Source organism: Serinus canaria, chromosome Z (assembly GCF_022539315.1).
Source record: "Serinus canaria isolate serCan28SL12 chromosome Z, serCan2020, whole genome shotgun sequence".
In the NCBI taxonomy this organism is placed as follows: Eukaryota; Metazoa; Chordata; class Aves; order Passeriformes; family Fringillidae; genus Serinus; species Serinus canaria.
Window position 1 is genome coordinate 74,796,300 of NC_066343.1, and position 22,952 is coordinate 74,819,251.

The following is a 22,952-nucleotide window of genomic DNA, read 5'->3' on the forward strand; positions in this document are numbered from 1 at the left end:
AAGGCATGAGTTTAGGTAAGCACCAACACAGTGCTGGGTCTGAGGAGTAGACAGAAGATTCTCCAAAGCTTTTCTCAGCTTCCTGACAGAGAGTAGCTGGAGAAAAACTTTGGACAAGTGAGGAGGGGACAGGACAAGGGAAATGACTTCCCACTGCTAGAGGGCAGGGACGGATGGGATATTGGGAAGGAATTGCTGGCTGTGAGGGTGGCAATATCTTGGCACAGGTTTCCCAGAGAATCTGTGGCTGTCCCTGGATCCTTGGAAGTGACCAAGACAAAACTGGACATGGTTTGGAGTCACCTGGCATAGTGGAAGGTGTCCCTGCCCATGGCAGGGGGTGGAATGAGGTGATCTTTAAGGTCCCTTACACCCAAACCACCCCAGGATTCAGTGATTTCTCACTGTACCACTGCTGTCATGAAACTCTAAATACTTTGTGCCCTGCTCCATGTTTAACACAGAAAGCTAAAGGAGAGACCTAACTAAAGAGATATGTCTATCAATAAATGACTTCTCTTCCTACCCTACCAGGAGCAGCCCCTGCATGCAGCTCTGACACATACTCAGTGGGATGGGAAGGTTTCAGCAGAGCATAGGTTAGACCAAATGACATTTCCACGTCTCCACAACACCTCCTGGCACCACAGTGACCAACTCCATTTAGCTGCTCTGCTGAGGTGCTTGCTGCCAAAATGTTTTTTGCTTGCACAGCTTTAAACAGCAAAGCTTGCTGTCACCCTTGGTCCTCTGGCAACACTGGGGGCTGTCAGCTTCAGAAACATCAACAGAGCCACAACAAACACACCACAGAAGTAAACATAAAAGTTCTTTCCTCATGCAAAGACCCTCCTGGGAGTGTACCTGGTGGTAAATCCTCCTGACAAACATGCCCCGAGCAAAAGCCTGGATGGTGAGGGTGGCACTGCGGACCCTCAGGAAGGCCCGGCGCATCCGCAGCATTCGGTACTGCTTCTGCAGGATGATGGCAGCTCTCGTCCTCCTCAGGTGCTGGAAAAGCCTGCAGTGCACAGGAGGAAGGTAAGCAGGGAAAATAAACTCAGCTTTTCTTCTGATGCAGTAAGTTTTGAACCAGGGGGAGAGGAAATCTTTTGTCCAATGTGGCTTGATGGTATTCAGGAAAGACCACCCTGACAGCTGGGCTAGGAAAGCCTCCATGCTATCAGACGGCAGCCATGGAACCCAGGAGCACTGGAATCACAGACCAACACACCTCATTGCTCCCAAACAGCATTAAATCAAAGTATTCCCCAGGTTTTCCTTGGTTTGAACTGTCCGCCTTGCTCTTGCGCCAACCAGCACCTAGGTTGGCTTCATCACCTCCCTGACTATAAAAAGCACACTACTGACTCAGTGAAAACAGCAGCAAATCGATTTGACATTTAAACTGGTGTGCACTGCTCTGGCAACATTCCTGAGCAGAGCCTCGAGCCATTCACAGACAGTAAATAATGAGGGATGTGGTCAACTCCACACCATGTTGTTCCCATTCTCCAGCTGAACTCATGTTCAATTTGCTGTTACACCAGTTAATAAATGCCCATAAACCCTCCATTAAATTTGATAATTAGCTTGTTTTGCTGGATTTATGATTCATTTATTGCTCTCATCATGCAGCATTATACGGAAATTTGATCCACTTCTTTTATTTTGTGAAAAGCGTAACAAAACAAAGAGCCACATCAGATTGGTTTATATATTCCTCTGATTGAAGCAAACGGTTTCTCATTAGGACTCACTGAGCCAGGGCTTCCTGAATAGGGATGGTCTGTCTCCAAAAAGAGATGGTAGTTACTCAGATGCCATCCCACTCTACAAACCCTGCACAAAGAGGGGAACTGAGAAATTATGCAGAAGAAACTCTGCAACTGCTTCTCCCTGACACCAACCCTTTTCACAATCACAAATAACACCACAAATTCAGCCAGTATCCTGATGTTCTGCTGATTGTCTGGCTTAAAGAAGGGCCACAAGAAGGAAGGTGGCCAGTGTGTTGGGATGCTGTTGCATTGCTTCACTCCTCCTTCACATCCTCCCCACACCTGCCACCAGCAGCCCAACCTCCAGCAGAGTGCTACCTGCAGAAACCCCAGCAAGGGTTCCTGCACAGAAAGGGTTAACATGAGGCTCCATTATCTACAGTACACAGCCCCCCTGCCAGTGATTTGGAGTGATTTTCCTCATTATGAAGGATACAGCAAATCAATCCTGAGAACTCCCCCTGGACATCAGGAGACACAAACCTTGTCCCTGCAGGGGAGGAGTGCATACCAGCTAGGCAGCCCTTCCCTGGCTGATCCAAATGCCCTTTACCAAAGGCAGTCCCAGGAAAATATTATTTCTGTGAAACACTTTCACCGAAATCCTTCAGAGTGCTGTAGTCAACTCATTACAACCAGGTGGTCTATGTCTATGTCTTGGCCCAGCACCTAGAAATTAAACTAACGCAAATATGAAACCAGTTTGAGGTGAAGAATTTTGATCTCTTGCCCCTTAATAAAGCCAGATAGAGGGGCCAGAAATAAGTCCCAACTTTAGCCCTTTAGAGGTTTTTTAGAAACTCTCACCACAGCATTACCCACATGCACATTACACATCTTGCTTTCAAGCCAGCAGAGCATTTCCAAAGCTCCTCATATGAAACCCCCAAGTTCAAGTTCTAGAAGATGCAACAGATTGAAACCCAGGTGGCCAGAGGTGTTCTCACACTTGGTCTCCCAGCTGGCCCCCTCTGAGGCTCGTCAGGACCCACCTGCGTGCCAGGTGCCCGCGGGCGTAGCGCTGCAGGGTGAGGGTGGCTCGTCTCAGCCGCTGGTACCTGGCCCTCTGCAGCCAGCCCCGCACCGTCTTCTGGATCATGATGGTGGCAGCCCTGAACTTATCTGCCCGCAGTTTCTCCAGATATGCCACCTGGCCTGCACGGAAAAAGATCTTGGTACGGCCAAACTGGAACTTGTCTGGATCCTTTTCAAAAGCATAAAGGAAATTATATTTAATTGAGGCAAACATTACTTTTTTTTCTTTTGTTTTCAGTCTAAGTTGATCAGTAGATACAGCATAAAAACACCACTTTGAATCAAATTTATTAACTCACATCTCTTCTTAATTGGGTAATGAAGTTATCATTAGACTCCATTATTATACATAATAAACTATTAGTCTTATTAGACATTATTAGATATTATTAGACTTACTACACTTGAGCATCTATACGCCCATTTAGGAAAGCAGCACTAGGATTAAGTCTTAAACTCCATATATTTACACAAATTTTTAAGGGGTTTTGGGTTGGGTTTTTTGTGTTTTATGGGGTTTTTTGCTTGGTTGGTCTGGCTTTTTTTTTTTTTTGTTTTTGTTGTTGCTTGGTTTTGGTTTTTTGTGGTGCAGGAGTTTATTCGGGGTTTATTTTGTTTTGGGGTTTTGTTTGTTTGGTTGGCTGGTTTTGGGGGTTTGGGGTTTTTTATTGGATTTGGTTTTTTGTTATTTGTTGGTTTTTACATAAATAAATCACAGAATCACAACATTGTTCCGGTTGGAAGGAACCAAAATTGTTTAGGTTGGAAGGGACCTTAAACCTCACATATATCCAACTTCCCTGCCATGGGCACGAATGCCTTCCACTACACCAGACTAGAAATGCAACACCAGAGCACCTCAAGAAAAATATTTCTTTTAGAAAAAGATTATTGTTAAGATCTACAAAGTCACACATGTGCTGCAAAGGCTCTGCAGCCAAGGGTAACGCGGGGTGCAAAAAGAGGAACCCAATTGGGTAAATTCCTCAAAACCCCACAGGAAAGCAAGAGATCAAACATTAAAACCTGTCTAAAGTGCTGTGCACATTCTGAGCTACTCAACAGCAAGAAACCTTTGCATGCACATTTGCAATCTAAACATGCATACAAGCAAGCAGTAAAGTTTTGGTAAGGTGAGGTGGCAAAAGCTTCTGATTCGTTTATGGTAAAAAAGTCCCAATCTGTGCGATGTTTTTTCCACACAGGGCCACTGAAACTCTCCCACACATCAAGATAAGGCATTTACTGCACATTTCCCTTACTCATTTCTGCAAAGAATGATTGACTAAGGCTCAAGACATTGTCCCAGGGTGGACCCCTAAAATGTGCTCCAGCTGTAGCTAGACAAAACCAGAAGGAGGGGATGGGGGGGACACATTTTTTAAAGTGGCCAGTCATTCATGCCCAGCCAGTGACAGAAAATTCTGGATTTCACCAGCACTGAAATGATTCACTCCACTTGACCGCAGCCAAGAAATCCCAAGTCCCACTTGCTCCTGCCACCTCCTCACAAGACTCCCTCATTTTGGGAAAACTCCCAGGCTGCCTGGGGTGGGAAGCTCTTGCATGTGCAGCAGGTGAAGCTGGAGCAATTTCAGACCACATCAAAGCCATGAGTTCTGTGCTTTTAGCATCAGTGACAGAGGTCTAGTCCCAGCTCACCTTAATGAGGTTTTCCAAGAGGGTCTGACAGATCTGCTTCTTGTCGTTCTTAGAGAGGTCTCTCTTGTTCATAAGCACACGGTACCTATTGAAAAAGTCAGGGTAGGACCACCTGAAAGCAAAGCACACGCTGGGTTAGTCTGCATGCTGGCCACTGTTTCACTAAAGTAAAGTGCTTGCAGTTGTAGATGAGCCAAAGTGTGAAATATTTCAAGGGATTTCTCACCACTACCCTCAGCACTGACCGCTCCAAATGGAGCTACTCACCCCCAGCTTGGCCCCAGTCTCAGACACTGAATGACCATGTGGCCTTTCTAGCCTGGAACAGAGAGACCACAGATCACCCTGTTTTCACCCCTGATGAGCTTCCTAATCTGCTGCTCTTTACCACTCAAACGCAACAATGCTGTTCCTGTCAGAAAGGGCAACCTAACCTGGGAGAAATCATGGATCTCTAGATTGCCCAAAAATAAAAATGAAACAGCAATTTTCATAAAGTTATAGAGAATTAATCAGATAGATATTCTTTGGGTTTTGTGTTCCCAAACTTTGCTGAATACTAATTTCAATCAATTGACTCCCTAATTGCCCCATCTTGAGGTCCGTGACTGACACCCTTCAAACAAACACAAAATCTTTTGGCTCTGGAGAGACAAAGCAGCCCCTTGGAAGATACTTCACTGTCTCCAGCAGCGAAGCCTCCAAACAGGCAATGCTAATTGAAGGAATTAGAGCACTGTATCCTGAAGCTAGAAATATCATCTTCTGCTGCTGGTGATAGATGTAGAGCCTGCAGACTGCGATCCTGAAATTGCTTCAGCATCTGCCAAGTTTCAGCCTTCTCTAAATTAACAGAGTGAGTTATAAACCCCTCAAAACCTGAGATTTTAATTAACACTAAACTTTTCCAGCAATGTCCAGAATGATCACTGACATTCCAACAAAATACACATAAAAAACATCAAAGGGAGACTGGAGAGAAACACAGAGGATTTGATTTCTGCCCTCACTCCAACCACCTGTGAGCCTGATCCTTACCTGCAGGGATGCTCTGGCAACCAGGACGAAAACAAACTGTGAAGAGCTGCCATACAGAAACATCCTCTGCACCCACAAGCCCCATGCACACCTTAACTTTTTTGCATTACTGCACCAATTTTTTGCTATTTTTATACCTCCAGGGATTAAGAGTGTGGGAGGGAAAACAAACTGCAAAGGGCCAGAGCATTGCTTGTGACAGGTGCTGGCCAGTTTGCAGTGGTGAGGCTGAGCGAGACCATCTGAGCAGTCACAGCTGCCAGCTCTACAAAATACATCAAGAAACAAAACTGTTCAGTTGGAAGGGCCCTGCACAATCATCTACTCCAGCTGCTGGTATCTCTCATGAAACACCTTGAAGGCTGGAAGCTGTGGTATTTGCTAAGACAGGCATATTGCTGATTTCAAAACACACAGTCAACAGAGTTTTGTGTCACTTCAGAAAAGGGGGGAAGCCAATGCTTTTTTTCATTGAAAAGAATGCAGTAGAAGGAAATGTTTGCAAAGGGAATGAAGAGAGCAAATGGGGGGAAAAGATCTACTGGAAAGCCACATGTAACTCCTGCATGGACACACAGAACCCAGGACACAACTAGTAAAGAATAAAGGGACTGGCAAAAACCAGAATACCCTTAGGATTGCACCTAAAGCCAAAGGTAAAATGGAGAGCTCATAGGAGCAGGAGCATGAGGGCAACTGTGATGAAAGGATTTCCCATGCTCAGAATGCTCAAATTGGCACTATAACAGCCAGATTTAGTGCTGATTCAATCTCTATCTCCATAGGCTAGTCCTGAGGCCAGGCAGCTAAGGCTATCCACCTTCAAATAACCAAAAGTACTGGATTACTACTAAAAAAACTAAGGTGTCAGCTATGGGGAGTTCCCTCTGGGATGAAAACAGAACACAAAGATTATGCAAGACTACAAGCTTGTGTCCTGTAAGGTTTAATTTAAACTTGCCTCCTCTTTGCTTTCCCAGTGCCTCTGTTTTATAATTACATTTCCCATTTTGCATTGTGCAAATAAAACCCATTTTCATTTTAAGCATGCCTGGGGTTTACACAGCTCCATATCAAACCTGAGAGGAGAAGCAGAGCATACAGAGCCTGAGGCACCCAGCCAAGCACACGAGGCTGGCTCGGGTACTGCTCGAGCCAGGGAAAGCTTGGGAGGGGTGAAGAGAGAAGGAGGGAGTATTCCCATTAACCTGCCAGAGTCAGCTCAGGCACTGGCATTATTAACTGCTGATATCTGGAGAAAAAAATCACCCTGCAGGTGCCACCCAGGCTCTTCCAGCTAAGAGCAGATGGTGAAGATGCAGAACATGAAACTCGGGGCACAGGTCCAAGCTGGGCAGAAAGCAAAATCCATCATCTTCCAGGACCACGGCAGAGATGGAGATCTCACAGCTGCCTACAAACAAGAGTCAGACACCTGCAGGAATTCCTTAAAAATAGATCATAAGTCACTACACAGCAGCTCTTCTTCCAGAGCCTGTCATTCTCATTTCCCAAGGCAGAATAAATTTACTTTCCACGTCCATCCTTAATAAAAATTACTCACTTTTCAGGAGTAAGTCTCACATGAGACATTGGAAGAGTCAGAGAATACACCTCCTGGTTTCTGCTGAGCTGCTCACAGGACTGGTGGCATCCACAGCCCTGTAGCCACATCTCCCAGAGGTTCACAGCCCCACGCTGAGCCCCAGGGCACAGAACTGCTTCACTCCTGCTCTCACCACTCCCTGATTTATCAGGGAATGACAGCCCTGACACCACACTGCTCCTGTATTATTGTCCATGGGGCATCAAGACAAAATCTGTGCCGCAACAGGGCTCAGCCAGCCCATCAGGAGTTTCACTGGGATATTTGCCATCCCAGTTCACCAGCAAAAGAAAGCTACAGGCGTTCATAGGTGCTGCTACAGAATCCTCCCTGGAGAAAGGAACAATTAAAGCACTCAGGTTTAATGTTACATGCCTCATTGAACCACTCGAGGCTCAAAGCTGTATAAAATTTTCTTACAACTATGTGCTGGGAGAGAAACAAACATGATCCCCCTGTCCTGAAAGGGAGATTTCTCCAGTGCAGAAATACTGAAGCTCAGGCTCAGTGCTGTACATACATTTTAAATTATTTTTTCTGCACATATATTTTTTTCTTTTTTTTTTTTTTTTTAGGTACAGTGTCTTCATTTTAAAATGGAAAAAGAAAAAAAAAAAAAACAAAAAAAGAAAATTAATTCATACTCGCCAAGCCACACACTGACTCCCAGCAGGAGACAAAGGATGTGCTGTGTTAGCCCACAGCTTAGCAGGCCAGAAAAGGCTATGGGGAGTGTACACCTCAGTTCAACTTGTGGACAGGTATCAAATAAAAAACAGATCTCAGGTGCTTGGTATGCTGCCACACAACATACAGCATGGGCGAACCTCAGTGCTGGGGGCTGGAAACCACCAAGAGACACTAAATAAATACAGCTCTGTACTATTATCAAGTTTTATGATCCAGATAAGTGATGCAGAGAAAAGAGATGGAACCAGGGCATTTTTGTACCTGCACAACAGAGAAACAGGAAGAAGGAGGCACAAAGGACTGGGCAGATGCTACTCAAACTGAGATCAAGCCAACCTCAAACAGCTGAATTTTGCTTTGATGTCAGCACAGGTCACTAAGGGGAAAAGGCAATAAAGGGAAGGGAAGAATGCAGGAAAATAACTTATGCCTGTGGAAAAAAACCCTCCTTGGGCTCAAGCAGCAAGGAGGATTGTTGGCTGAAAGCCTGAGGCTTGGTTGTCGCAAGACAGTCTTTGTCACCTACAGGAAACAGAGGGGATAAGACATAGCACGCCCCACAGATGAAGTAATCTTTTTTCTGTAGTTTAAGCAACCAGATTTGGATATTTTACACAAAAATGCAGCCAGGTGCAAAGCAAAGGGGCTGCTCCTGTCCAAAATCGAGGCTTTATGAACCTGAACAGAGCCAGCTGTGTTTATTACAATGCCAAATTGAAAGGAGAGCGTGGTTAGAAAACTAGGTTTGACATTCTAAGGAAGCTTCCAAAAAGCCTCTTTCCAAGGACTCAACAACTGCCCAAAATATCCACAACCCATTGTTCCAACAATGTTATGCCAGCTGCACTGAGTGAACAGCTGAAAGCAGTGTAATAGGTCAAGGAAGCTTCAAACTCTTAACCATAATATGGTTTCTTTTGGTACCCTGAAATAACCGAACGTGAAATGTTTCCTCTCAGAGTAAACAAATTCACCCAAGACCATCCCAGGTGCTGAACAAACTCAGTTTTGTGTAGGAAATCCTGGCAGCACCCTCCCCTGAAGGGGTCAATGTATGAAGCAGGAAGGAGCTGGACGATATTGATCTTTCCAGAGGAGTCAGAACATGTCTGGAAGGTTCAATCTCGGAGCCAAGATTTGACATGAAATTATTTTAGGAGCTGCAGTTCAGGGAGAAAATTTCTCTTGCCTTGTTTACTGCAGCAGAACAGATTTGCCTTTCAATTAGCTCTAAAACATGCAAGCTGGCCTGGCTTGAAATTAGCTGGAATATATTCAAAGGGAAAAACAAGGGGGGAAAAGCCCCTCCATTTACATATTACACCTTTGTTGGGTGTGGGCAAACAGAACTGTTGGTAGCCAAAGCAATTTATAGGTCTTGTTATCCTGAAATGACAGCCAGACAGCTAAAGGCACATTCTGTAAAAAAAATTATACATCCAAGGATGTCCATGATAGTTTTCAATTATAAATGTTTAATATTTATAGAGTTTAGCAGCTGGGATTTCACACTGAATTGATACAAAAATGCTGAATCTGACAGTGAGCTCCAGCGACCAGAGGAAGCAGCCAAATGCCAAGGATACTTAACTATAAATACATAACAACTACAAAGGGGGTAATTCAGAGAGAACAGCAGTGATGAGGTTATTCAGAGTGATGGCATGGTGGGAGACCACTGCTGCTGGACCACTGACAGGAAACCACCATAACCAGCAGGGGGGAGAAAAAAAAGGTACAGTTTTGATAGAACCAATTCAAAAACTTGTTTGAAAGAGTTATTATGCTACTCATGAAGATCTGCACCAATTAGTTCTCTACAGACTCATCTCTATGCAGCCAGTTTCTGTAAGGAAGATGAATGGTTTTACAGCAGAGAGACATCTTCCACGCTTTACCCAGGGAAGCTGATGATAGATTTACTACCTACACATCTCAGACACTCCATTCATCACAGTCATTTATGTACATGCTAACAGATACAGATTTCTTAAAGGCTGAGTAACATTTCAAAGCAAATGATACATTTTCAATTTATTTCAGACGAAGCCAGAGCGCAGCCTACCATGGAAATGGTAAAATAAACCCAGTAGCACCCTAAGTGGGGAGATTTCAGGAGAAACCTGAATCCAAGGCTCCAGATTTCTGTGACTTACACAGCTTGAACAACTACCACTTGTATTAAAAATTATTTCTTTTCCTAGAGGTAAAAAAATTATTAAGGACTCAAAACACTGAACTCTTCAGCAGCAGGTGGATTTCTCCAGAGATCTCTGACTCAAAGCCACATCACGTCCAGAAAGTTACTCTAGTGACAGTGTGCTGGACTATATTCAGAGGTAAACATTACAGGATGAAAACAAGAGCTTTTCTATTGTTTCTGGAAAAACTTACCCTGAGATAAACAAATTTAGAAATTCCCTGTTGCTTTATGGGTAAATTGCTTAGACCCTAGCGAAGCAAAAGTCACAAAAACAAGTTTTCTGTTATTATTTTAAAGTATTCCAAATTTAAAGCCTTCACAAGAGGTTTAAATTTAAAGCACTGACTCTCCTTTTTGGTTTTATCCTTAATCAAGCAATATAAACTCAACTTATCTCAAAATATAAGGAAATGCAGAGGAATAATCAATGCTCACTGTGATGAAAACTGAGAGATACCACATGTAAAACTGCAGAAAGAACTAAAAGTCTGTTACTTTTCCTACAAAACAAGATCCTGTGGAAGCATCTTTTCCCGAGATGGTCCATAAAGTCAATATAAATACACAGATTATTCACAATCTTTCAATTACATCATCCAGCTCATGGATCTGGATTATCAAGATTGGAATTTTCTGAGTAAGGAAGGTGAAGAAGCACCAGAGCCCAAAGTGAGTATTCTATTTGGTGCAGAGTTGCTCCTATACACCATTATATCCTAGAAATATTAAAATACACAAAGACCTGTCTTTCAAGAATCACAAACTTAGGAGAAGGTCAGTCTGAAAGGCTGAAATTTCTTTTTGCACCCTGTTTTTTTGGTCTCTGTAGGAAGAACAAGAGCTGACAAGTTGCAGTGATGGAAGAGTTCTGTATTCTTGGTGTCCTGTAAAAAGACCTCATAACCAAAAGCCTGCAAGGAGAGCTGAGAGCATCAGTTTTTAGTTTGTCAGGGTGCAGAGGCCCTCACACTGGTCAATACTTTGCTGTCAAATCAGATCCTGGCTGGTGTCCAGGTGTTGCAGTGGTTTCTCCCCTCTGCTCCCCCTCCCCAGTTACTGATTTCACATTGATTTTAGTGCTGTAGAGTATTAGCTGCAGTTAAGTGAGCAGAAATGGAAAAATGCTACAAATCTGTAGGATAATTATGAATGGGGAGGAACAGGGTGTCCGTGCAGCCATGATAAGAGCAGTAACAAACCTCACAGAACACACAACGCTCAGGGCAGAGCTCCCCAAACTCTCCCGGGCCCCACCATGGCAGAGCCAGGGCCCAGACTGCACTGGGCAGTGTGACTGCTTGCTTGGAGAGCAAAGAACTGCATTTCTCTGGCCTTTCCCATGTTAAAAACCCCAGATTTTCATTGGTTAGTAAAAGGACTACAATTTTCATTGTAGCCCTTTTACTACAAAGGACTGATGGATTTGGTCTGGCAACAAAGACAACCCATGGGCTGGAATTTTTGATTCCCCACCATGGCTTAGGGATCTTGTAACAAAGAAGCAGCTTTTTACTGGCTACTTCCACAGAAGCCCTCAAGACTTCAGAGATGAGATCCAAAGGTGATGCTGGGTCTTCTCATAGGGCCAGACTCCCAACATGAGGTCCCAGATCTGTACCCTCCCACACTGACAGAGGACAAAGAGAAATTGGGTTCCATTAGAGTTTTCTTCTTCTCCTTCTTCTGTTTTCCCTTCTTCCTCCCTAATGAGCGGGACTCAACTGGTCAGGGAGGACCCCATGACCAGCTGTGACCTGCCCACGGAGGTCACTTCCAACAGAGGTGACAGAGCCACCTCAACTTGCAGCTGCTGTCCTCGGCTGCCAGAACCCCCCCTGCAGGTTTTCAGGAGGTGAGAGCAGCACGCTCCTCTCCAAAATCCAGGACAGGGAGTTTCTCATGGTGCTCCACATCACATTTAGCCAACACTTCACTGGGCGTATTTATAACTTCTTTGTTCCGTATGAAAAGGCTGATGGCTTTGCTGACATTAACACAAAGCTGCTTGGCACTAAAATGCAATTGATGCATTTTTAGAATTATTTGCCCTTGTCATCTTCAGAACTTATGTATAGTCTATGTTTTCTGATTTATAAGGCCTTAAAAACCTCTTTTGAATTTGGTATCTCAATCAGCAGGAGCTACACCCATAACCCTCCTTTTTATGATGCAAGAGTTTGAAGCCGAGGATGCTCTGGATGTGCTCTGTGAAAGTCTACAACAATAATTTACAACCCTTATTTTCTTTCTCTGAAAGTAGAATCAGAATTTTTTTTTTTTTTGCTGAAATGAAGATTGCAGCAGATGTCTGAAGCCAGGGAAAAAAAAAAAAAAAAAAGAAAGAAAATCAAATTGAACCGTAGAAGGGCCTTCAAGCAAACAGTGAAGAAGTGCTTTAGGGCAGTGCTTGCTTCCAGAGTTGTTGTTTTGTTACTTGATGTCCACTTAGGTATAGCATCCAAGCTGGATTCCTTTGTCTGCCAGGCATCAGTTTTTTCTGAGGTTTCATGAGAGCAAATTACCTCTCAGGACCAAACTGGAAGCACCAGCTGGAGCAGTGGACACAGCACAACACAGTCTCTGTCATGCCCACTCTGCAGCTCTTTGCTTGACGATGAATCTCTTACACTTGAGGAACCCAGGACATTACAGGAGTTTGGCAAAATGAAACAAACAAAGAACAACAAAAAAAAAAGGCAGAAAATCTATCCCGGATATAAACAAACCTAAACCAACATTGTCCTAAGAACATAAGTGTTTTCTTCTTCCTCCCTCACCTCAGATAATCCCAGAAGGATTTGGTCTGGAGGGGTCTTTAAGCTCACCCAGTCCCACCCTTGCCATGGGCAGGAACAGCTTCCACAGGGTGCTCCAAGCCCTGTCCAGCCTGGCCTTGGGTACAATGAACCTGCTGGGTAAATGTCAGAGGCAGCACAACCCCAGGGAATTCCCAGCCCAGCACCTGGATGGGAAGCCAGCTGCACTGATCCGGATGGTCTCCAGCACTCCGCAGGCTCTCAGCTGCTGCACGGTTCTCTTCGGATCAAACCTGCAATTAGATTTAGGACAGACAGTAACACACAGTGAAAGGGAGCCCACAGACACTGCCTCCCAAACCTCAGCATAACCCAGGCCTGGCTTTGGGAACAGGCTGCACAGATGTCACACCTTTTCTCTGCATGTCACAAAGGTCTGATTTCCAAGTTGCCTGAAACCTTGCTCCCACCCTGCTATCAATGCCAGGTGTATTCTTGGGATAGACTGACCACCTGCTGCAATTAATTAGTGCCTACAGCCAGAATCCACTTGGCTTTGTAAAGCAATAGAATCACAATAAAGAAAGGAACAGGGTACCCCACCACAAGCTGCCTGGTGAGCCAGCTATCAGGGCAACAACATATTTACAGAAACAAAATTCAACAGCAAAATAAGTCTGATACATTCAATTCCATACCCAAACCAGGTAATTAACAGGTCCCACAAGTTTCTTGACTTAGTTTTCCAAGAACAGTGGTGGTTGTGTTCCAGACTAATGACTTAGGTAGGCACCATGTGGAAATTCAAGGTCTTTCTGCCCTTCTCTTTAAAGCTTGCATCATCCCTTACCACTGGCATCTCATTTCCCTCAGGAATTTGTGGCAAAAAAACTCAAGGCAACTTCCAGCTGAATACTCAGGCACTGCTTCCTCTGGCTCCTGGCAAAAAGTCAGATCAGACCATCCTTGCAGAGAGTGAGTCTAGGTATCAGGTACTATATCTCCCATGGCTGCTCCCTCCTTCCACCCTGACTCTGAATGCACAAGGAGGTCCCAGCTCTCCAGTTCTGGAAGGCACTGGAAAAGGTCCCTGCATCAAGCTCAGACTCACAGGATGCAATGTCCATGGCTGTGTGAGGTTTCCAGAACAAAGCTTCTCATATAATGCCAGTTTTTCCCCTTTCTGAAAGCCCAAAATATTTACACCTGCAAGTCAAGATTACATGAATAATTCTGCCTGCTCTCTGCTGTACAAAAGTAGCATGAAAAATAGTCTCCTTCTTCTCTCTCTGTGCTTTTTATAATACCCTGGACCTGTCAAGTCAACAAGCAAGTTATTCACTGCAACACCACCAACACTGTGCAGGGTGAAAAATCAGTCTGGGCTGTCACTCACTTCAAGGAAGAACCCACAAGGGTGCAATTTCCATAAGAATAAATAATAAACAGGAGTGGCAGATCGACAGGTGAGCACCAGTCCTGGAAGATCCCAGGGCAATCTCTCTGGTATCCAAGGGAAACTCTGCAAAGCAGCAAAGCCCTGCTCAGTGGGGGTGAAATGCAGTCACCAGAGAGGCTGCAGTCATCTGTCAGCTCCCGCTATGGGCTAATGCTGAAATTAAGACCTTAAAAGTGGGACAATACACCTTACTATAAACTGCTTTTCCTTGCCATGGCAGGTAGAAGCACCTGGCAGGTTGCTTTAGGCCTAGAAACCCAAGTGAAAGATCCCAAACCTTGCCTGAAAGAGAATCTAAAAGGAAAACGGACAGAGGAACAACCTGAAGTCAGGCATTCCCCTTGCACATCTCTCTTTGGAAGTCTTCTCCAGCAGGAATTAACCTCAGACCCAGCCTGCAGTCAGATGCAGCAGACATCCCTGCGTGGTGCCAGGGTGTCCCAGGATGGGAGCCTGGCACCCTCTAGCCCCATTACAGATCTTATCTTCCTAGCAAGCCGTGAGTAGGAATGCAGGGTGTGAGAGACCTGAGGAAGTCTCCAGTCTGACCCCCTGTGCTCAAAAGCTGGGACAGCTGTGGGGGCAGACCCATAGACCCATAGCCCAGGGGTTTAGCCAGGCAAAACTGATAAAAACCTCCAGAGATGGAGGCTGAAGCTTGTTTGAAGCTCCTGTGTCAATTTGTGGCCATTGGCTCCTTCCTCCCACCACACACCACTGTTGAGAGCATGTTTTCTCCTCATGGTAGCCCCTCTAAGTACTGAAGGGCTGCCATTACCTCCTTCCTGTTCAAGCTTCTCCTTTTAGAAAAACATAATGCTCTTGTGAGCTGAAAAATGTTGGATTTTAGAAAGAGAAACTTTATTTTCTCACTGAACAACAAACACCGAGTGTTCTGCATGCTACAGACGCTTGTGTGCTAACATGGAGCAACGCTGATGATGTTGATGATGTTTCACTTCACAAATGATTCCCAGCACTGCACAGTTTCCAGCATGTGTCTCTAGGTCCCACTTTTACACATAAAAAGAGAGAGCAAGTCCTACAAGGTGCAGCTGAGGGAGCTGGGGAAGGGCTGGAGCCCCAGGAGAGGCTGAGGGAGCTGGGAAGGGGCTGAGCCTGGAGAAAAGGAGGCTCAGGGGGGACCTTGTGGCTCTGCACAGCTCCTGACAGGAGGGGACAGCCAGGGGGGGTCGGGCTGTGCTCCAGGGAACAGGGACAGGAGCAGAGGGAACAGCCTCAGGCTGGGCATGGGGAGGGTCAGGGTGGGCACCAGCAGGAATTTCCTTATGGAAAGTTATGGAAAGGGAGGTCAGGCCTTGGCAGGGGCTGCCCAGAGAGGTGTTGGGAGTGCCCATCCCTGGAGGTGTCCAAGGAAGGACTGGATGTGGCACTCATTGCTTCGGGCTGGTGACACAGCGGGGATCAGGCACAGCTGGGACTCCATGATCATGGAGCTCTTTTCCAGTCTCAGTGCTCCTGGGATTCTGTGACTTTATTCGAGCAGGCTAAGGATACAAATTCCTCAAGCTGGTGGCAGCAAGACCAACCTTGGCCACGATCCCCAGGTGACAATGCCAATTAAACAATCCATGAGGGGTGAGGGTTCCTGCAGAACCACCCACAGGAGACACCTGAACCCTCTGTGGATGAGGATGCAACCCCATCACCACAACCTAAAGCAACCTCCTCCAGAGCCATCCTTGTGTCTATTTTGGTCTGTCATTGTTCCCAAAATCCTGAGCTTGGACATTCACCAACAGTAGCATCACACTGGGCAGAGCCATCCCTTGGACTAGGAGCAGGCACTGGCAGAATTACCCTCCTGGCACTTGCTACCCATAACATCTTAAGGATACAATTGAGTTCATTCAGTTACTGCCCCCCGAAAACCAGGAGCTTGCACATCCATGGAATTATATTAACTGTATCCTGAGCATCACATGAAAAACTGAATTTGAAAATTCAAAGGCAGAGAAGTGAAGAGGGATGAGCTGAAAGGAGGGCCAAGCAGGGACATGGAGTCCTGGAAAGACCCACTGGAAAGATGAAGACACTTCACCACCCAGAGCATCTACCACACTCTCACTACAGCAAATCTGAGAATAACTTTGTGCTTCATCTAAAGAAAACAGTCAATCACACAGTGTAATCCTGAATTTCATTTAATGAGTACCCCCTGCAAAAGGCAAGAGGAGACCAAGGCCCAAGAACATCCAGCACCACAGGATGGTATGTGAAACAGATCAGCAGAGCACAGGAACACAGATCCCAGCACAGACAGCCATCTCCAGGGCTGCTAACTACTCATCAAAGGAACTGGGTAAATAGAAACCAGACTCTGAATGTCTTGCAACGATTAATACCCCTCACTTTGCTGTCTGCAGGGGCAGAAGAGTCAAGCCTGGAAGCTTCCTGGTGGATACATCTCCTCCAGCACATCATGACCAAGGGTGAGTCTGTTTGGAGAAGCTTTGCCTTCCTTCCAGGACACTGTTGGAGCTGTCTCTGCACTCTTAAATCGCATTTTGCTCACTGGGAGCACTCAGCCTGCATCAGATCAGCTGGAGGGAAATGCCTCGCTGCTGCTGGATTACATTTACAACCTTCATCCTTAAAGGTCACCACCTGCACTTGATGCCTTTCGAAGACATCACATCTGTAAGGTCCCTGTATACTAATGGCCAAGCTTTCCTGGAGTTGCAGGGAAGAAAACTGGGCACAAATCCATGACCAAGAGGTCAAAGAGGGGTTAACAACTACCTGCTCACAGAGTTTGCTGCCTGTGATATGTCTCTGAAATACAAAGATCAGGACTGGCCTTTTGCTTCAGCTGCTCACCTGCCTGAAGTTTATACAAGCCACACCTTAACTTTTTCTACATTTATTTTGGAAGCACCAAGATATTTCTGTTCATTTTACAAGCCCACTACTTATGGCTTCCTTTTCATTTCTTTCTCTTGTCACTGTTTGGAACTATAATTATTTAAATCAGAGCAAGTCTAAGATGAAAACTGCAGTAAGACCCTATTACTGCAAAGCAAGGATGCGCAGTATTAGCAGAGCATATCTATGAATTATTAGAACCTGAATTAGTCTTCATTTCAGAGGCACATGCTGAAACCCAAAAAGGTGACTCCAGCAACCCACACAGACCTTCCAGCCACAGGAACAACATTAAAAGGAGGGGGCAAACTCTTCAGCAGGAGGAAGAGCCCAAAGCAGTCCCTCCTGCCATAAAGCTGAGCACATCTGCTCTTCGAGTCCTTCATTAGTAAATTCGCAGGCAACACTAAGCTGGGAGATTGTGTTCATCAGCTGGAAGGAAGGAGGGCTCTGCAGAGAGACAGATCAGTTGGATGGATGGGCAGAGTCCAACAGCATGAAGTTTGATAAATCCAAGTGCTGAGTTCTATATTCTGGCCACAAAAATCCCCTACAACATTACAAACTGGGGACAGTGTGGCTGGACAGTGTTCAGGCACAAAGGGACCTGGGGGTGCTGGTTGACAGCTGGTTGAATATGAGCCAGCAGTGTGCCTTGGTGGCCAAGAAGGCCAATGGCTCCTGACCTGCATTAGGAATTGTATGGCCAGCAGGAGCAGGGAGGTAATTCTTCCCCTGTACTCTGCACTGGTGAGGCCACACCTGGAGTGCTGTGTCCAGTTCTGGCCCCTCAGTTTGGGAAGGATGTTGAGATGCTTGAGCACGTCCAGAGGAGACAACGAGGCTGGTGAGGGGCTGGGAACACAAACCCTGTGAGGAACGTTTGAGGGAGCTGGGGCTGTTTAGCCTGGAGAAGAGGAGGCTTAGAGGTGACCTTATTGCTCTCTACAGCTTCCTGAAGAGAGGTTGTAGACAGGTGGGGGTCAGTCTCTTCCACTGGGCAGCACTGACAGAACCAGAGGACACAGTTTCCAGCTACGTCAGGGAAGGTAGAGGTTGGATATTAGGAAGAAATGTTTCACTGAAAGAATAATAAAGTACTGGAATGCTGTTCCCAGGGAGGTGGTGGAATCACCATCTCTGGATGTGTTTAAAAAAAGACTGGATGTGGCACTTGGTGCTATAGTCTAGCTGAGGTGTTAGAGCATAGGTTGGACTCAATGATCTTAGAGGTCTCTTCCAACCTCCTTATTCTGTGATTCTGTGACCTGCAAGGCCACTTACTTGAAGGGGAGCTTCTCGTCGTTGGGCTTGATGCAGCGCACGTAGTGCGGGGTGGTGGCGTTCAGGGTCTCCATCAGCAGCTGCAGGGAGTTGCGGAACTGAAAGACAAAACCACTCGTCTGGAGGAGGGAGGAAGGAGCTGTGACCCTGCAGCCCCAGCCAGCAGGTGCCACAAGCCACCCGTGGGCGTGACACGGCGTGAGCCTCCCCATGGACCCAGCACAGGCAGGGGGAATTCAGAGAAGACACTGTGGGTTGAGGGCTTCCAGCTCAAGGAGTCATGAGCAACAAAGCTTGGGACTCTGCCCAGCTGGGCCTTTGAAACACCTCCAAGGATGGAGACAGCACAACCTCTCTGGGACTCTGATGAAATTTTTGACTGCCCACAGGGGGGGAAATGCTCCTTTTCTGAAGCTGCTTCAGTTTAAAGGCTTCACAGTATATTGGGACACCATCCAGTGAATCCCAGAGTCTCCACCCTCCCCAGACTATGTCTCAGCTGCTTTCAGCCAAGACTACTCAATCCTGCTGCTCCAGAGACAACACTAGAAGTCATCCAAAGCACAACAGCTGAACACTGTGATCATGGGAAAATCTCTTTCCACCCTCAACGGCTTTTTATTTACCTCTGCTTCAAACTGAAGCAGCAAGGTGTTAACTGGATTGCTGTGCTGTCACTGACTCACTCAGACCTCACATTACCTGGTGTCCCACTGTTTTCCTGTGCTCCTTGTTGGCAGCTTTGAAGGCTGGCTTGGCAGAGCGCACGTTGATCCGGGGCGTTCTCTTTTGCACGGCAGAGGCGGGCACGGCGTCCGTCTCCTCCTGGAATAAGTCTGCTACCATCTGATACTGAAACAAAAGGCAACACTTGAGCAGCTCTGGCCCTGCTCACTGGGGAATGAACCCACCCAGCTGCCACTGCTCAGGTCATTTCTCACCCATCCTAAACCTGGAAGGGGAAAAGGGGCAAGAAAGTGAAAGCAAGAAGAGTTGTCTACATGAACCACCTCAGCAGGGCAGCTGAACATTCTGTGCTGCTGGTCATGAAACCTTGAAACGTGCACATTAAATCAAACCAGCCTAAAAAGAAAAAGAGGCTGGATTGCTGAGGTCTTGCCAGGGCACAAAACCTCCTGAACAGGTGACTCTTGCTCCCAAGGCTTTGTTTCAGGGTGTTTATCCAGCCCTGCCCCAGCAAGGATGCTGCCTACACAGCACATTCCCCAGGAACAGGATCTCCTGGGAGCACAGGCAGCAGCCAGGCCCACCATGGCACCAGAGGCACTCTTGCTTTTCAAAAAATTAAGGGACACAAACACTTCCTCCCTATTGACCCACCTTTCGGGGCAGCACCACCATTTCACAATCCTGCAAGCACCACATCTAGCTCAACAGATCCCTAAGCCTGGGATTTCTGGCAAGCCAGCAGCAACATTTCCACTTCACAAACAACAGGTGAGCTGGCAAAGGCAGTTAATGCCTTTTTAGTATTATTATTATTATTTAGGAAGCAGGATATTCAGATTTATGTTAGGCTGGAGAACCTGAATATTAAGTAAGCCACCATAAATCTGGTCTGGTTAGCAAGGCTGTTGAATTTTCACATCTTGAATACATCTACACACCCACACTGGCTACTGCCCCAGCTGCACTTACATTCAAAAGGGAAATCCTTAAATGTAAAAAAAAACCCTCTGTCAGCAGGTGGGATGTCACATATCACCAGCTGAGCTGGGCTCCTGCCCGGTGACACTGCCAAAGCACTCACGATGCCTCCCAGCAGCATGGATGCTGGAGCACCTGAGGGACAGAACCACATTCCCCACATCCATGGCACACCATGCCCAACACAGCCACCCTAAAACCACCAGCACAAGGCAGTGGCACCTGCCTAGCACTCTTGCCCCCACCTCAGGCTCCTCCAAAAGCCCAGCCTGGTTGTATTTCCCATTAAGATCCCAGGAAGAGTGCTGTGGTTTACCACTTTTTAGACATAGACAGATAGCCCTGTGCCATGAGGCTCTCTGCCACATCCCTGGGCTGAGACAGGAACACTTCCAGCCCTGTCCTGTGGGATGTTCTCACAGCTTGTTAGGACAGCAGCCTCAACAACACTGTGGGGAGAAAATTATTTGTATTACATGAGCAAATTTCTTGCAGGCTCCACAACAGTGCCAGCTAAGGATCTGCTTCACACTCAGCCATCACTGCTATCTCAGCAGCTCACTCAACTCCTACCACAATAAAGTCTCTCTCCTTCTTCACCTGGCCCTCTATCCCTAAAAAAAGACATCCTGACAGTTGTTGTGGATGACACATCACCATCTGGGATGCTCTGACTCCTGCAAGCACAGGAGGTATGGATGGCACACATATTGATGAAGATATCTAACATAGGCTCTGCATTACTGCCTCACACCTGACAACGTGGTAAAACCCCTGGATGTAATTTGGGGTTTCAAAATGTCTTCTCAACACAGCTGGGAGTGCCACTGATCCCTCCATCCACTTGGTATTAATAATAGCAGTGTTTGCTCCTGGTGAAGGATCTCAGAGCCAAGCTCTCAGCTTGTATAATGCAAACCTGGTGGAACTGGGACCATCTCTAGCAGGAGCCATTCCACAGGTTCTGGGCTGTAAGCAAGAGGGACAGATCCCTCCACCCCAGCTGGCATAGTCAAAACCATTGGTGCATTATTTGTAATTACAGAGAACTGGAAAATAATACCTTCACAGCATGTCCTTATGCTTTCCATCAGCATTCAAATAATTTCCCTTAATTTGAAGAACATCAGCTCTCTACTGTTTTAGCTGACCAGCACTTACAGAACTAATTAAACACTTTATAAAGTCTCTTTCACCATCTCAATGATGGCAGTAATTTCATTCTAATTAGCTGAAGGCAGTTCTGCCTTGGTGGGAGTGCTTCGTCGGCGATGGCTTGCTGACAGGGAGGTGCCCAGGTCCTTGCTCTGGTAAATCCAGTGTTCCCCCTTGCCCTCTGTGCTGCTTTAGTGGGAATGCAAAGAAGAGTGCAGGGAATGCTGCATGCCAGCCCGATCCTGAGGACAGGACAAAGTCCTCACAGCACAGCCCTCTGCAGCTTTAGTTAAATTTAACTAATCTGAGCTTTAGTTAAATTTACACTTTTGGGTAGCAGAGTCTGCACTGCCACTGCTGCTTTTGCTGGTTCAGAGAGACCAGGCTGCCTTTTACAGCAAAACAAAATTGGTTTTGATTGTTTATAGCCCTGCTGAGGGCAAATGGCAGGCAAGAAGCAAAAATACCAGGGAAACAGTCTGCTGGCAAACAGGGGTTAAGGGCAGTGAGAGCAGATTATCGGGTGTTGAAGGATTTGGGAGGGGAATGTGACACTGCTCCTGCTGCTCTTCTTCCAGAACAGCCCAGGATCAGCACAGGCTGATAAAAGCCACTGCTCCCACGTTGTTAGGGGAATGGCTTAAAGGCAGAAATTCAACAAACTGTCTCCCAAAGGTTCTCAGACTCAAGTGTATTTCAGAGCGTTCTGGGCTGGGTCAGGGCAGCTGTGGCTGCCCCATCCCTGGAAGCATCCAAGGCCACATTGGACAGGGCTTGGAACAACCTGGGATAGTAGAAGGGGCAGGGGTGGCCCTGGATGGGATTTAAGATCCCCTCCAACCCAGATATTCAACAAAGTCCAGCCTGCTCTGATATTATATTGTGGTCCCTAAACATGACAAGAGAGCCTTTATTTTACATCTGTGTTTTTAGGGAACCATTTCCAGGGTCTCCACCACTCTTCACCACACTACTCCAATGAGTTACAATCTCTCCCCTAAACCAAACAGTCAAGCAGAAATTCTTTTCAGACCCTGTCAGTTCTGCAGCACTGACTCCAACAGCAAGTTCAGCACTGGCTAAATAATTAATCATACAGCATCAACTATTCCTGGAGGTTACCTGGCATTTCTAATGAGCTCTAATCATGCCCAGTTTTTCCCTGGGAAGCTTCCTGAACATGCAGAGCTCTTGATTTGGGCATCGTTAAAGCCCAGCTTCATGGTTATTAATTTCACAACTACTCCCATGGATGAGAAAATTGCTCATCTTGCCATCTTCACATGAATTCCTTGCTGCGAAACAGGCCAAGCCACTGACAACACTTAAATAATTTCCCATTCTCATCTCTTCCAACTTTGACAGGAACAAACTCCTCCTAAAAATAATGTTTCCTCCACCTCCCTTCATCCCACTCCTTATTCAGGGTGGCATTTAGAAGGTCACAGCCAGGAGCACACCCAAGGGTGTCACAAAGAGAAGTCTAAATATGACACACTTTTGCTTGCAACATGCAGGGGGCCTTCAAAATTTGAAGAAAAAAAAAAACAAGAAGAAAAAAAAACAAAAAAAAATCCCCCAAACAAACAAACAACAGAACCAAACAAACAAAAAAAAAACCCAAACCAAAACCAATTTAACATGTTGGCCTATGCTATGGAAGGCTTTGAAAGGTTTGGAGGAAAGCAAATGTGCTCCTTCCTTAAACCACATCTGGGGTTTGGAGCAG

General features: G+C 46.1%; 1 protein-coding gene across 2 annotated transcripts in view; it reads right to left on the minus strand.

Moving 5' to 3' along the window:
* The window catches only part of MYO5B (myosin VB), a 148,148-nt gene that overhangs the window by 45,254 nt on the left and 79,942 nt on the right, over nt 1-22,952 (minus strand). For both annotated transcript variants that reach the window (XM_030237205.2, XM_030237204.2), the window contains exons 15-20: nt 19,103-19,252; nt 18,401-18,498; nt 12,978-13,064; nt 4,479-4,590; nt 2,774-2,985; nt 865-1,021 (exon numbers count right to left, since the gene is read on the minus strand). In XM_030237205.2, coding sequence (XP_030093065.2) covers nt 865-1,021; nt 2,774-2,985; nt 4,479-4,590; nt 12,978-13,064; nt 18,401-18,498; nt 19,103-19,252 — 816 coding nt within the window. The remainder of the gene's footprint in view (nt 1-864; nt 1,022-2,773; nt 2,986-4,478; nt 4,591-12,977; nt 13,065-18,400; nt 18,499-19,102; nt 19,253-22,952) is intronic.